General features: G+C 41.0%; 1 protein-coding gene across 1 annotated transcript; it reads left to right on the top strand.

Moving 5' to 3' along the window:
• Positions 1-348: 348 nt before the first annotated feature.
• BMP15 (bone morphogenetic protein 15) lies at positions 349-13,143 on the top strand. The gene is made up of 2 exons (XM_019717327.3): positions 349-909; positions 12,082-13,143. Exons 1-2 carry the CDS (start codon positions 558-560, stop codon positions 12,936-12,938), a joined length of 1,209 nt encoding a protein of 402 aa, XP_019572886.3. The 5' UTR covers positions 349-557; the 3' UTR covers positions 12,939-13,143.
• Positions 13,144-14,303: the final 1,160 nt, after the last annotated feature.

The following is a 14,303-nucleotide window of genomic DNA, read 5'->3' on the forward strand; positions in this document are numbered from 1 at the left end:
GATTCAGATTTTTAGGGACACAGACGTCGACATTGTTAACAGTCACCACTGATAGTTTCACTGCAAGTCATCAGCAGACCGAATTTTGGAAAATGCTGCATTAGAGACCATACGGCATGGAAGTGGGATGGGCGCAGGAGGCCTCTGGCCCTTTAACGATTAATTAAGAGATTTCCTTTAAAGCTGTGAAGCAGAGCAGGCTAGGGCTGCATTTTTTCATCCTAGTGGATAAGGTAAGGGAGCGTGTCTTAGAATGGACTTAATGGACTTCTCCTTTTCAGTTACCTCAGCCTTCAAATAAGTGCTATCTTGTTCCCAGCCCTGGAGAGCAGGAGGGGTATGCTGCTTTGTCCCACCTGCTGTTTCAATTTTTTTGATGCAAAGAGACCAACTTAGGAGACCTTGGTTGGTCCAGAAGATCCTCCCAGAGGAAGCAACATAGGGCCTGCCTGCCTGCCTTTTATTTTTTTCTTGCCCCATCTTTTGTGAAGCCAGGATGCGGTTACCTGTGTGAAAGAAAAGGGTCAGAGTGACATTCTTTAAGCTTGGGCTGGAACATGTTGCTGAACACCAAGCCTTTCAAAATGGTCCTCTTCAGCATTCTTAGAATTATTTTTTGGGGCCTGATGATTTTTATGGAACACAAGGTCCAAATGGCAAAGGTAGGGCAGCGCTCTACTGCCCTCCTGGCTGAGGCCCCTACCTCACCCCTGATTCGGGAGCTGTTAGAAGAAGCCCCTGACAAGCAACAGAGGAAGCCATGGGTCCTAGGGCATCCCATGCGGTACATGCTGGAGTTGTACCAACGTTCCGCTGATGCGCGTGGGCACCCTAGGGAGAACCGCACCATTGGGGCCACCATGGTGAGGCTGGTGAGGCCCTTGGCCAATGCAACAAGATCTCACAGAGGTGAGTTATCATGCCCTACTGTCCTGAAAGGGAGAGAAATGGGGAGGAAGAGTTTAGAGAGGATCTGTGAATTTACTGTCAGGCTTTATTGTTTGGTGGGCAGGTTTTTTCAGGCTTGGTTTTCAAAGGGTGGCAAATTTGGAGAAAGCTGGCTCCAATCCTGCTTCCTTTTAGGGCCCCAATTGAAGAAGAGATTGCCTTCCGGACTACCTGAGGAATCTCTCCGAGGCCTCAGGGCAATGGAGTGATGTGTCAACTCCTATCTTTCAAAGAAAGTATTACTGCTTGTTATGTCACTGAAAACTGTAATTGAGAAATACCCATATACATTCTTGTGGAGGGCTGTTTACATGTTGTCTTATTCTTAGAAGCAACAAGTACAGATTGCTGAGTTGGGGGAAACTTACAAAGCCTCAGAAAGGACAAAAATAAGCTAACATCTGAGGGTCTGTATACCTGGCTCAGTGAGCATCTGCTATTGCACTTAACACTTAATGACAGCTACTATCATTAGCTGTCATGGAGCAATTAGCTTAATTTTTAAAGGTAAGAAAACTAAAGCACAAAGAGATTAAATAACTTACAAAGGTCACAAGGACAGTGAGTGGCAGAGACAGGATTTGAGCTCAAGTCTGTCTAATTCTCAAGTCTGTTCACAACTTCTCAAGTGTTTAAATGTTGTACCCTGATATCTTTGTATATCAAGCAGTTTTTCTATTTAGGCCATTTTGCTACTTTAGGTTTTTGGTACTAAATGTATTTTAGAATTATCTTTGCTCCCATCATGCTTAATTCTGCTTTAAACATCTGCATTAGACACTGTTCCAGGACCGCAGTGAGCTCCTGAAGAGCAGGGCTCTCTAGGGAATACAGATAGCTATCAACTTCAAGGAAATCTTGGGAACCTGGTGAGATCAATCTTGGGTCTTTGCTATTCTCAGAGATGACAACAGACAGAATATACAATTCCTCCTCCGAGCAAAACAACCAACATCCTCCTAGCTAACCTTTACTGTGAGCTTACCACATGCCAGTCATTGGGCAAAATACTTTACAAACATAATTTTCCTTAATCCTCACCACTATCAAATGAAATAGGTACTGTTAACATACCCATTTTACAGGTGAAGAAACTGACACTCTAAGTAACTCACGCAATGTATCTCAGCTAGTAATTGGTAGAGCTGGGTGTGAAACCCAGGTTTTCATGCTCCAGAACCTGCACTTTTAATCACCCTGCTGTGCTGACTCCACAACAGATCTTAATTGAGCACCAGGCACTGTGTTTGGGTTGGGTATAAAGAGGAAAATAACTGCTTCCCTGACCTCTCCAGGCTCCCATTATAGTAGAATGCATAGATAAGTAATCGCATAATGGTGTTACAGCATGATAAATAATTTGAAAAGGATGAGCAGTAGGGCCCCCAGGACTCCAAAGAAGAAATGGGTCACTGCTTGATGCAAGGAAAAGGAAGTAGGGGGACAGTTGGAAGGCCTCACTGAGTGGGTGGTATTTAAGCTGGACCTTGCAGAAGGAGTAAGGAGACTATGCATAAAGAACCAGGGAAGTGTGTTCTGATTAAGGAGACAGAAAATAGCTTGGTGTAGGTGGAGACTAACTTGACAAATACTGGGGGTGCCAAAAAAATGTACACACATGGCTTGTATTCATCTTTTGTTATCGGTATATATTGAGTATTACAATTTTTTTTAATTAAATTTATTGGTGTGACAATTGTTAGTAAAATTACATAGATTTCAGGTGTACAATTCTGTATTACATCATCTATAAATCCCATTGTGTGTTCATCACCCAGAGTCAGTTCTCCTTCCATCACCATATATTCGATCCCCCTTACCCTCATCTCCCACCCCCCACCCCCCGCCCCCCTTACCCTCTGGCAACCACTAAACTATTGTCTGTGTCTATGAGTTTCTGTTTCTCATTTGTTTGTCTTGTTCTTTTGTTGTGGAGAAAAAGGAACCCTCATACACGGTTGGTGGGAATGCAGACTGGTGCAGCTGTTATGGAAGGCAGTGTGGAGGTTCCTCAAAAAATTACGAATAGAATTGCCATATGACCCAGCAATCCCTCTCCTGGGTATCTACCCAAAAAATCTGAAAACATTTAGAGATAAAGACACGTGTGCTCCAATGTTCATTGCAGCTTTGTTTACAGTGGCCAAGACATGGAAACAACCAAAATGTCCTTCGATAGATGAATGGATAAAGAAGTTGTGGTATATATACACAATGGAATACTATTCAGCGGTAAGAAAAGATGATATAGGAACATTTGTGACAACATGGATGGATCTTGAGAGAGTAATGCTGAGCGAAACAAGTCAGACAGAAAAAGCAGAGAACCATGTGATTTCACTGATATGTGGTATATAAACCAAAAACAACAAAAGAGTATTACAATTTTAATACCGTTTTTCAGTTTCTTAAAATGTGTATGCATTTTTGGTACCCTCTATTTATTCAGCACCTACCTACTGAGTGCTAGGCACTGTTCTAGACGCAAGCATAAAGGTGTGATCAAGATAGGCATGGTTCTTATGGGTGAGACAAATAAGTAAACAGATAATTGCAAATCGTGGTAAGTGCTATCAAAGAATGAAATCAGTTATTTTCATAAAGAACCCCCCCCCCCCTTTGCATGAGCTTGTCAGGGAAGGCATCATTGAAAAGGTGACATTTGAGCTAAGGTTTGTAAAATAAGTTAGGCATGGAAGACTACAGAGAAGTCTGATTTAGGCAGAAGAAACAACATGCGCAAAGGCCTAGAGGGTAGAAACAAGATTGAAGAGTAGAAGGGAAATGAGTATGGCTGGAGCCTATGGTGTATTGTGGAGAGTGGCAGGGTATGAGGCTGATGAAAGGCAGGGACTTGTAGGCCATTCTCAGGGATCTGGATTTCACTCCTAAGTGCAGCAGACAGCTGCACAAATCAACTCTGTACAGATAATATGAGGCTAGAAAAAAGGATGCCTAGAATTAGGCCAGTATCCTGGTCTGAATGTGGAACATACTGGCATCTAGGGACTCTGGAAAAGGATCCAGAAATGGATGATGAGAGCAGAGCCTGATCTTTCCATCAGAAGATGACCCAGCTGAATTGAGCTTGCCTGGAGAGCTATGCCAGGCCCAATCCCACAGGATGTGTGAGTCAGCCATTTCCCTGAAAAGTTCTGAGCAGACCCTGCTTACTCTGATCCTTAGCAACTCCACCCTGCCTCAGGAAATATGTGATGTCAAAGTCTGAAAGGAAAGAGCAGTTCCTCACCAGACAGTCTGCTGGAGGTTGAGTTGGATTCCTTGCCAGGCAGGGTGGGGCAGGTGTATGGGTGAGCCTCTTGGAAAGATTATTGTACGATGGGAGAGTGGAGTAATTTGAGAAATCAAATACAAGCCTGGCTTGGGCCTGGGGTGAATGATGACCAGTGCTCCAAACTTGGGCGTTTATTAAGCATGAGTTGCAACCTGAACATTAAAAAAAATATCCTGATGCATGATGACATTAAAGAGCTTCTATATTGAAGGTCCCAGGCCTACAAAAGAATTCCAGGCTTATAGATACAGTGAAGAAATACAGTGAATAATATGTAAATTAACCTGCAAATGTTTAGTAATAATATCTTTGAAAATGAAACAAGGATTTTTCCTTTTTTTTAATTAAAGTTTATTGGGGTGACAATTGTTAGTAAAATTACATAGATTTCAGGTGTACAATTCTGTATTACATCATCTATAAATCCCATTGTGTGTCCACCACCCAGAGTCAGTTCTCCTTCCATCACCATATATTTGATCCCCCTTACCCTCATCTCCCACCCCCCACCCCCCTCCCTCACCCTCTGGTAACCACTAAACTATTGTCTGTGTCTATGAGTTTTTGTTTCTCATTTGTTTGTCTTATTCTTTTGTTGTTTTTGGTTTATATACCACATACGAAATCATATGGTTCTCTGCTTTTTCTGTCTCACTTATTTGGCTTAGCATTATAATCTCAAGATCCATCCATGTTGTCACAAATGGTCCTATTTCACCTTTTCTTACTGCCGAATAGTATTCCATTATGTATATATACCAGAACTTCTTTATCCATTCATCTATTGAAGGATATTTTGGTTGTTTCCATGTCTTGGCCACTGTAACAAGAGCTGCAATGAATATTGCAAAACACTTGTCTTCATGTATAAAGGTTTTCAGATTTGTTGGGTAGATACCCAGGAGAGGGATTGCTGGGTCATACGGTAATTCCATTCGTAACTTTTTGAGGCACCTCCACACTGCCTTCCATAACGGCTGCACCAGTCTGCACTCCCACCAACAGTGTATGAGGGTTCCTTTTTCTCCACAGCCTCTCCAACACTTGTTACTATTTGTCTTGTTGATGATAACCATTCTGACTGGGGTGAGGTGATATCTCATGGTGGTTTTTATTTGCATTTCTCTGATGATTAGTGATGTTGAGCATTTTTTCATATGTCTATTTGCCATTTGTATGTCCTCTTTGGTGAAATGTCTCTGCAGGTCCTCTGCCCATTTTTCAATTGGGTTGTTTGTTTAATTGTTGTTGAATTTCATGAGTTCCTTGTATATTCTGGATATTAGCCCCTTATCAGAAGCACTGTTTGCAAAAATTTTCTCCCATTCAGTTGGGTGCCTCTTTGTTTTGTTGATGGTTTCTTTTGCTGTGCAGAAGCTTTTAAGTTTCATATAGTCCATTCGTTTATTTTAGCTTTTACTTCCATTGCCTTTGGAGTCAAATTCATAAAATGTTCTTTGAACCCAAGGTCCATAAGTTTAGTACCTATGTTTTCTTCAATGCAGTTTATTGTGTCAGGTCTTATGCATAAGTCTTGGATGCATTTTGAATTAATTTTGGTACATGGTGACAAACAGCAGTCCAGTTTCATTCTTTTGCACGTGGCTATCCAATTCTCCCAGCACCATTTATTGAAGAGGCTGTCTTTCCTCCATTGTATGTTTTTAGCTTCTTTGTCAAAAATTGTGTGTCCATATTTATGTGGTTTTATTTCTGGGTTCTCAATTCTATTCCATTAGTCTATGTGTCTGTTTTTCTGCCAATAACATGCTGGTTTGATTATTGTAGCCCTGTAGTACAAGCTAAAGTCAGAGAGTGTGATACCTCCAGCATTGTTCTTTTTTCTTAAGATTGCTTTGGCTATTCGGGGTCTTTTGTGGTTCCAAACAAATCTGATGATTTTTTGTTCTATTTCTTTAAAAAATGCCATTGGGATTTTGATGGGGATTGCATTCAATTTGTACATTGTTTGGGTAATATGGCCATTTTAACTATGTTGATTCTTCAAAACCATGAGCACGAAATGTCTTTCCATTTCTTTGTGTCTTCTTCAATTTCTTTCAAAAATGTCTTATAGTTTTCAGCATATAGGTCCTTCACATCCTTGGTTAAGTTTATTCCTAGGTATTTTATTCTTTTTGCTGCAATTGCAAAAGGAATTGTTTTTTGCATTTCTTTTTCTGAGATTTCATTGTTAGTATATAGGAATGCGATGGAGTTTTGTACGTTGATTTTGTAGCCGGCAACTTTACTGTTTTCATTGATTGTTTCTAATAGCTTTTTGGTGGAGTCTTCAGGGTTTTCTATATATAGCATCATGTCATCTGCAAAGAGTGATAATTTAACTTCTTCATTCCCAATTTGGATGCCTATTATTTCTTTCTCTCACCTGATTGCTCTGGCAAGGAATTCCAACACTATGTTGAAAACCAGAGATGATAGGGGACAGCCCTGTCGTGTCCTGAATGTAGACGAAAGGGCTTCAGTTTTTCACAATTAATTATGAGATTAGCTGAGGGCTTGTCATATATGGCCTTTATTATGTTAAGTTATTTTCCTTCTATACCTATTTTGTTAAGTGTTTTAATCATAAATGGATGTTGTTTCTTGTCAGATGCTTTTTCTGCATCAATTGATATAATCATATGATTTTTGTCCTTTATTTTGTTTATGTGATGTATCACATTGATGGATTTGCGGATGTTGAACCATCCTTGTGCCCCGGGGATGAACCCCACTTGGCCGTGATGAATCATCTTTTTAATGCATTGTTGTGTTCAATTTGCTGGAATTTTTTTTAAGGATTTTTCATCTGTATTCATCAGAGATATTGGTCTGTAGTTTTCTTTTTGTGTTGTCCTTACTAGGTTTTGGTATCAGGGTAATGTTGGCCTCATGAAAAGAGTTAGGAGTACTGTCTCTTCTTCAGTTTTTTGGAAGAGTTTGAGCAGGATTGGTATTACATCCTCTTTGAAGGTTTGATAGAATTCACTAGTGAAGCCATCTGGTCCCGGACTTTTGCTTCTGGGAAGGTTTTGGATGACTGATTCAATTTCGTTACCGGTGATCGGTCTGTTTAGATTTTGTAGTTCTTCATGGTTGAGCCTTGGAAGGCTATATATTTCTAAGAACTTGTCCATTTCTCCTAGGTTATTGAATTTGGTGGCATATAGTCCTTCATAATATTCTTGGATGATTCTTTGTATTTCTGTGGTGTCCGTAATAACTTCCCCTTTTTCATTTCTGATTTTGTTAATTAGTGTCTTCTCTCTTTTTATCTTAGTGAGTCTAGCCAAGGGTTTGTCAATTTTGTTAATCTTTTCAAAGAACCAGCTCTTTGTCACATTAATTTTTTCTATTGTCTTTTAGTTCTCTATTTCATTTAGTTCTGCTCTGATTTTTGTTATTTCCTTTCTTCTGCTGACCTTGGGTGTCACTGGTTCTTCTTTTTCTAGTTCTTCAAAGTATAACATGAGGTTATTTATTTGGGAGTTTTGTTGTTTCTTGAGATAGGCCTGTAATGAGATAAATTTCCCTCTTAAAACTGCTTTCACTGCATCCCAAAAATTTCGGTAGATGTATTTTCATTGTCATTTGTTTCTATGTATCTTTTGATCTCTCCTCTAATTACTTCTTTGACCCAGTCATTCTTTAAAAGTATGTTGTTTAATCTCCATATATTTGTGTTTTTTCCTGCTTTGTTTTTGTACTTGCTGTCCAATTTCAAAGCCTTGTGATCAGAGATTATGGTTGGTATGATTTCAATCTTCTTAAATTTGCTGAGGCTGATTTTATGTTCCAATATATGGTCTATCCTTGAGAATGTTCCAATACACTAGAAAAAAATGTATAGTCTGGTTTTTTAGGATGAAGTGCTCTATATATGTCAATGATGTCCATTTCATCTAATGTGTCCTTTAGGGCTGCTATTTCATTATTTATTTTCTATTTGGATGATCTATCCATAGCTGTCAATGATGTATTTATGTTCCCTAGTATAATTGTGTTTTGGTCAATTTCTCCCTTTAGTTCTGTTAGTAGTTGCTTGGTATATTTCGGTGGTCCCTGATTGGGGGCATAAATATTGATGACTGTTGTGTCTTCTTGTTATATAGTCCCCTTTACCATTATGAAATGTCCATCTTTGTCTCTTGTTACCTTTTTCACCCTGAAGTCTGTTTCATCTGATATCACTATGGCTACACCTGATTTTCTCTGGATACTGTTTGCTTGTAGTGTCAATTTCCACCCTTTAATTTTGAGTCTATGCTTGTCCTTGTAGCTGAGATGTGTCTCTTGGCGGCAGCATATGCTTGGGTTTAATTTTCTGATCCGATCTGCTACTCTGCATTTTTATTGGTGAGTTCAGTCCATTTACATTTAGGGTGATTATTGATATGTGAGGATTTCCTATCATTCTATCTTTAGTTTTCTGGTAAGACTGCATCTCCATTGTTTCTTTGCCTTTCTGTTGTTATCTGTTGTTTCTGTGTGGTGGTATTCTATGATGTTTCCCTCTGTTTCTTCTTTTAGTACAGTATATATTTCAGTTCAGGATTTTTTTTGAGTCGATACCCTTAAGTTTATGTAAAAGAAAGTTTGATATTTAGAGTATTCCATTTTCTTCAGCACGCTTACTTTCTCCATTCCCATACATCGATTCAGGCCTTTACTCTCCCCCTTTTTGTGTTTTGGTTGCCACAAATTGTCCCTGTTGATGGGGTTGAGTAGCCTCCTTTAGTATTTCCTGTAATGCAGGTCGTGTCTTAAAACATTCCCTCAGCGTCTGTATGTCTGGAAAGGTCTTTATTCCTCCTTCATATCTAAAGGATATCTTTGCTGGATATATTATTCTTGGCTCATAATTTCTCTCTTTCAATAGTTTGAATATTTGGTTCCACTCCCTCCTGGCTTGCAGAATTTTTGCTGAAAAATCTGACGATAATCTAATGGGCTTTCCTTTGTAGCTTACCATCTTCTTTTCCCCGGCTACCTTGAGGATTATTTCTTTGTCGTTGATTTTTGACAGCTCAATACAATGTGCCTTGGAGAAGGACTGTTGGGATTGAGGTAATTAGGTGTTCTATTTGCTTCTTGGATTCGAGGATCCAGTTCTTTTCACAAGTTTGGCAAGGTCTCATCGACAATTTTTTGAATATCCTCTCTGTTCCCTTCTCTCTCTTCTCATTCTGGTATGCCCATTATTCTTAGATTGCTCTTTCTGATGGAGTCAGAAAGTTCTTGTAGAGTTCTTTCATTTCTTTTAACTCTCAAGTCTCTTCTTGCATCCGTGTCATTTCCAGATTTCTATCTTTGATGTCACTGATTCTTTCCTCCATCTGGTCAACTCTACTACCTAAGCTGGCTATTTCATTCTTCATTTGTTCTACTGAGTTCTTAATCTCCAGAAATTCTATTTGGTTATTTTTTAAAGTTTCAATCTCTTTCGTAAAATGCTCCTGTTGTTCTTTGATTGAGTTTCTGAGTTCATTAAACTGCCTATCTGTGTTTTCTTGCATCTCGTTGAGTTTTTTCAGAACTGTAATCTTGAATTCTCTGCCATTTAAGTCACATATTTCCATACCTTTAAGTTCCTTTTCTGGAGACTTTTCACTTTCTTTCTGAGCCGTCTTGTTGCCTTGGTTATTCATGGCAATTAATGATTTATTATTTATCTTCCTAGACATATACAGGAGTGGGTTCTGCAACAAGTTTATAGGAATACGTCTTTCTTTTGTTTTCTAGTCCATGGTGGTAGAATGTTTCATGTTTTCTCTGACTGCAGCCCTGTTTTCTCTCCTACACTGCAGTGTTATGTTTTCTCTGCACTATTCCAGCTTCTCACACAAGGGGGGTATTCCTTGGAAGGCGGGCTTCTCCTCTATTAACAGTTCACCTGGGTCATAGAGCACCACGTCCCTGGGGGGATTTGGAGAGCTTTTGAAGTTCCAAAGCTCTTCCTGCGCCAGATTCAGAGCCCGTGTGTTTCAGCAGTTCCGTTTACTCCTGCAGGGATCCGCCCTGATAGGCGGGGCAGGGGCGGGGTGACTTGTGAGAGGTGGCCCAGAGCAATGGCAGCCACCTCCACCACAGCGGGTCCTGCTTCCACAGCTCCCTCCCCTTTGCCGGAACTAGTTGGGCTGGGAATCTGTGTCTGACGACCACAGTTTTCAGAATGCAAATATTCTTCTCTTTTGATCTGACACTGCTACTGTTCCGCTTCTAGCACTGGGCAGGTGAGGGTGGGGCAAGCTCTTGCAGCTAGTCTCTGTGCCTAAGGCGTCCATTCTCTGCTCGGCTGTGAGGGCTTAAACCACAGTTTTCAGCCTGCTTCCCTCAGTCTTTGCTCCGAGGTCTCTGCCGTGAGCACTGGTTTCAGCCGTGTAATATGCTGTCCCCTCAGCCCTGTGGGCCATAAATGCAGCCCTAGAAGTCCGAGTTTTCCCTCTCCCCTAGCTGCGGTAGTTTTGGGATGCTGTGAGTTTGGAGCACTGAGCTAGGTCTGCGTCCTGCCCTCGTATGTCTCCATCTCTGTACTTCTCCCTTCCCTTCTCCCCTGCTTGCGCAATTTGCCCACCTTTAGGTGAATTCAGTAGTGAGACTCTTCATCTTGCCTGTCTGTTGTGCAGGGAGTCCTTTGTGGAGTTATTGTTGTTCAATTTGTTGTGAATTCCAGGGGAGATTTCCAGAGGCTCACCTCATGCCGCCATTTTGATGACGTCTCTTGAAAGAAGGCTTTTTCTTGCAATGTCTCGTTTTTGTAATCTTTACTCTTGACCTGTGCCAGGAAGGGGCACAGAAGTTCAGAGCATTGCAGGCTCCGCCTTCCACCCTTTTGGCCACTGGGTGTCAGCATTATAGTTTGGAATATTTCTTGAACTATCTGTATCAGTAAATTTTATATTTAATCTCTCTCTCTCTCTCTCTCTCTCTCTCTCTCTCTCTCTCTCTCTCACACACACACACACACACAACTTAATCACTAACAGGCATGCAAACAAAATATTTATATAACTAAGGCCTTTTTGAAATTGGTATTTAGAGGAATGGTGGTACAATGAATAGGTAAATGAAGAATCATTTCCAGTAAGAAGTAGAAAAAGGAGAGACTGAGGGTTAAGGCCCAAAAAAGTAACTGCTCAAGAAGTAATTCTTAAAGTAGAAAGCAGAAATGGCAAAATAACTGCCCCTGCCAGGAGTGGATAGACAAAATTATTCTGTGGCATCTTGGCCCTGGATTTGAAGTGACAGCTGGCCATAGCCCCGACTATTGGACTGTCACTCCAAAGCTGCATCTTTATAGTGTTATGACACGAGGACTCATTCTTAATTTGTGTATGTCTGAGCAATTCTCTTAATTGGTCACCTTTAATAGTCAACTAAAAACATGATTGATCTTTTCCCATACATACAATATACACACAAAGAAATTCTACATTTGAGCGTTTTTTCTCAGCCTTCTGCTGTGAGTGATCTAAAAATTAGACACAACTTCCCTTCTTAAGAGAAACAGACTTGGGCTCAAATCTTGATTCTATCAAATACTGGCTGTGTGTCCTCTGGCATAGCTTCTCTGAGCCTCAATTTCCTTGTCTGCAAAAATAGGAATGATAACTAGCTCATAAGAATATTGCAGGTTAAAGAGTTAATGCACGTAAAACATCTAATATATTAGTAAGTGCTCAATAAACAATAGCTATTATCATGATCTTAAGTTAATTTTCAGGCTGCTTACAGCTCTCAGTGTGTACTAAGAAGGTATAGTACACCTGTAAGGGAGATTCAGTCTCCGAGGCAAGAAGCTAATCCTCTGCTCTTGTTCCCTCTTACTTATGCAGGCCTCTGGAATATACAAACCCTGGATTTTCTCCTGAGGCCAAACCGGGCTGCGTACCAACTAGTCAGAGCCACTGTGGTTTATCGCCATCAACTCCACCTAACTGGCTCCCATCTCTCCTGCCATGTGGAGCCCTGGGTCCAGAAAAGCCCAACCAACCGCTTTCCTTCCTCAGGAAGAGGTTTCTCCAAGCCTTCGCAGATATCCAAAGCTTGGACAGAGATGGATATCACACAACACATTCGACAAGGACTCTGGAATCTCAAGGGACGCAGGGTTCTACGACTCCACTTCATGTGCCAGCAGCAAAAAGGTTGTGAGGGTCTAGCGCTCCCATGGCATGACACATCATCCTTGGACATTGCCTTCTTGTTACTTTATTTCAATGACACTCATAAAAGTGTTCAGAAGGCCAAACTTCTCCCCGGAGGCCTAGAGGACTTTATGGAAAGGGAATCTTTTCTCTTGCGGAGGGCCCGGCGAGCAGGCAGTATTGCATCTAAAATTCCCGGTCCCTCTCAGGATCATGATGGGCCTGAAAGTAAGCAGTGTTCCCTCCACCATTTCCAAGTCAGTTTCCACCAGCTGGGCTGGGATCACTGGATCATTGCTCCCAATCTCTATACCCCAAATTACTGTAAGGGAACATGCCCTCGGGTACTACGCTATGGTCTCAATTCTCCCAATCATGCCATCATCCAGAACCTTGTCAATGAGCTGGTAGACCAGAGTGTTCCTCAGCCCTGCTGTGTTCCTTATAAATATGTTCCCATTAGCATCCTTCTGGTTGAGGCAAACGGAAATATCTTGTACAAGGAGTATGAGGATATGATCGCCCAGTCCTGCACATGCAGGTGATAGCACAGGTACAGGTAGCTCAGGTTTCCCAAGAAATTGGAGTAGGGTTTAAAGTAAAGATTAATGTTAAAGCTGCAGGTGATCCTCTAGCTAGTGTATGGGTTTTATTCCTTACCTTAAGTGTTGTTACTTAAATCTCTTCCCCTATTTATGAGCTTCTCACTTTAAAGAAATAGCTCTGACACCAAATATCAGTACGTTTTAACCACTAGTTAGAGCCCTTAATGCTTGAGTAAGATGTTCCTTTGGAGATGTCCTCTCTATTTTCTTATCTTTTTATTGTGACTGTCAAAAGTCACCGGTCCATGATGGTAGAACTTTAGGAATTGTCCCACCAAGGCCTGGTAAAGGTAGAATCTTCCTAGTATCCATCTTCTGAAGCGCTCTAGAAGATGTGGGGTGAAGAAAGCAGCTTGAGATTTTTATACTCTTCTTTGCCTCCTACATCTTAGAAAATAATACCTAATCAGAAAGTCTGCCTACTTGGATTGCCCTCTAAATCTAAAAGGAAGTTTTCTCAGGTGGATTAGAAAACTTTTAAGCAATAATGTCCATAAAAATCATTTGAGGGGGACAGAGGAAGAGAATATTTTCTACACAATCAGGGCTTTTCCTCTGAACCTGGGAAAAATATCTAGGATTCCTTCCTACCCCAGGGTGAGGAGAGCAGCCTTTAATAAGGCCAATAGGGAAACTTGAGTATGGAGCTGTCTGAGATTAAATCACTTCAAAACCACCTGCATCTATGGTGAAGAGAAAGAGAGGAAAAGCTGTCATTGCTGATTAGGAATACATATGGGGGAATCATTTTAAACTTTCTGTGGAACAATAGATTTTACAGGGTACTTTCTTGTTTTATGTAACACTTAAAGTCCTGTTAAATACTCCACAACAAAAAGCTCCCTAGTAGCGCAGAGTCTAGGAGTTGGCCTGGATGCAGGTGGAAGGGGTAGAAGGCTTCAGTTAGGAAGCTTGAAGGGCTGTGGGGGAAGATTGAAACATGCTGAGGCCTGGGGCTGACTTCACTCTTGGCTTGCCTGTTTGTGCATATTCTGTTTGGCTCTGGGCATGGGTCTCTGCGGGAAGATGCGCTTGCTGTCTTGGGAGACATGGAGCTCTACCTTAGACTACATGATGCTTTCAGTGTGACTCTTTTCTACTCCTCTGATGTATTGAAGTGATGGGAACTGGGCTGCGTTACAAATAAATTATTTTGTTGATATTAAAGAGACGCTTGAATGTTTTGGGGATTGGGAGAGAGTGTGTGGAAGCAATTTATTTATTTTGTTCCCTTTAGCTATGGCAAGGAGCTGAACCCCAATTCCCAAACGTAGGGCTGGAGGCTCCTTTGAAGTTCTGCTCTCT

This window comes from Rhinolophus sinicus, chromosome 18 (genome assembly GCF_057876585.1).
Source record: "Rhinolophus sinicus isolate RSI-liver-muscle chromosome 18, RSI-T2T, whole genome shotgun sequence".
NCBI classification, from domain to species: Eukaryota; Metazoa; Chordata; class Mammalia; order Chiroptera; family Rhinolophidae; genus Rhinolophus; species Rhinolophus sinicus.

Excerpts from the sequence above, each read along its gene's own strand:
- BMP15 (XM_019717327.3), top strand. The coding sequence starts at position 558 with ATGTTGCTGAACACCAAGCCTTTCAAAATGGTCCTCTTCAGCATTCTT. Across the intron at positions 910-12,081 it reads TGCAACAAGATCTCACAGAG|GCCTCTGGAATATACAAACC; the intron begins GTGAGTTATCAT and ends TTACTTATGCAG.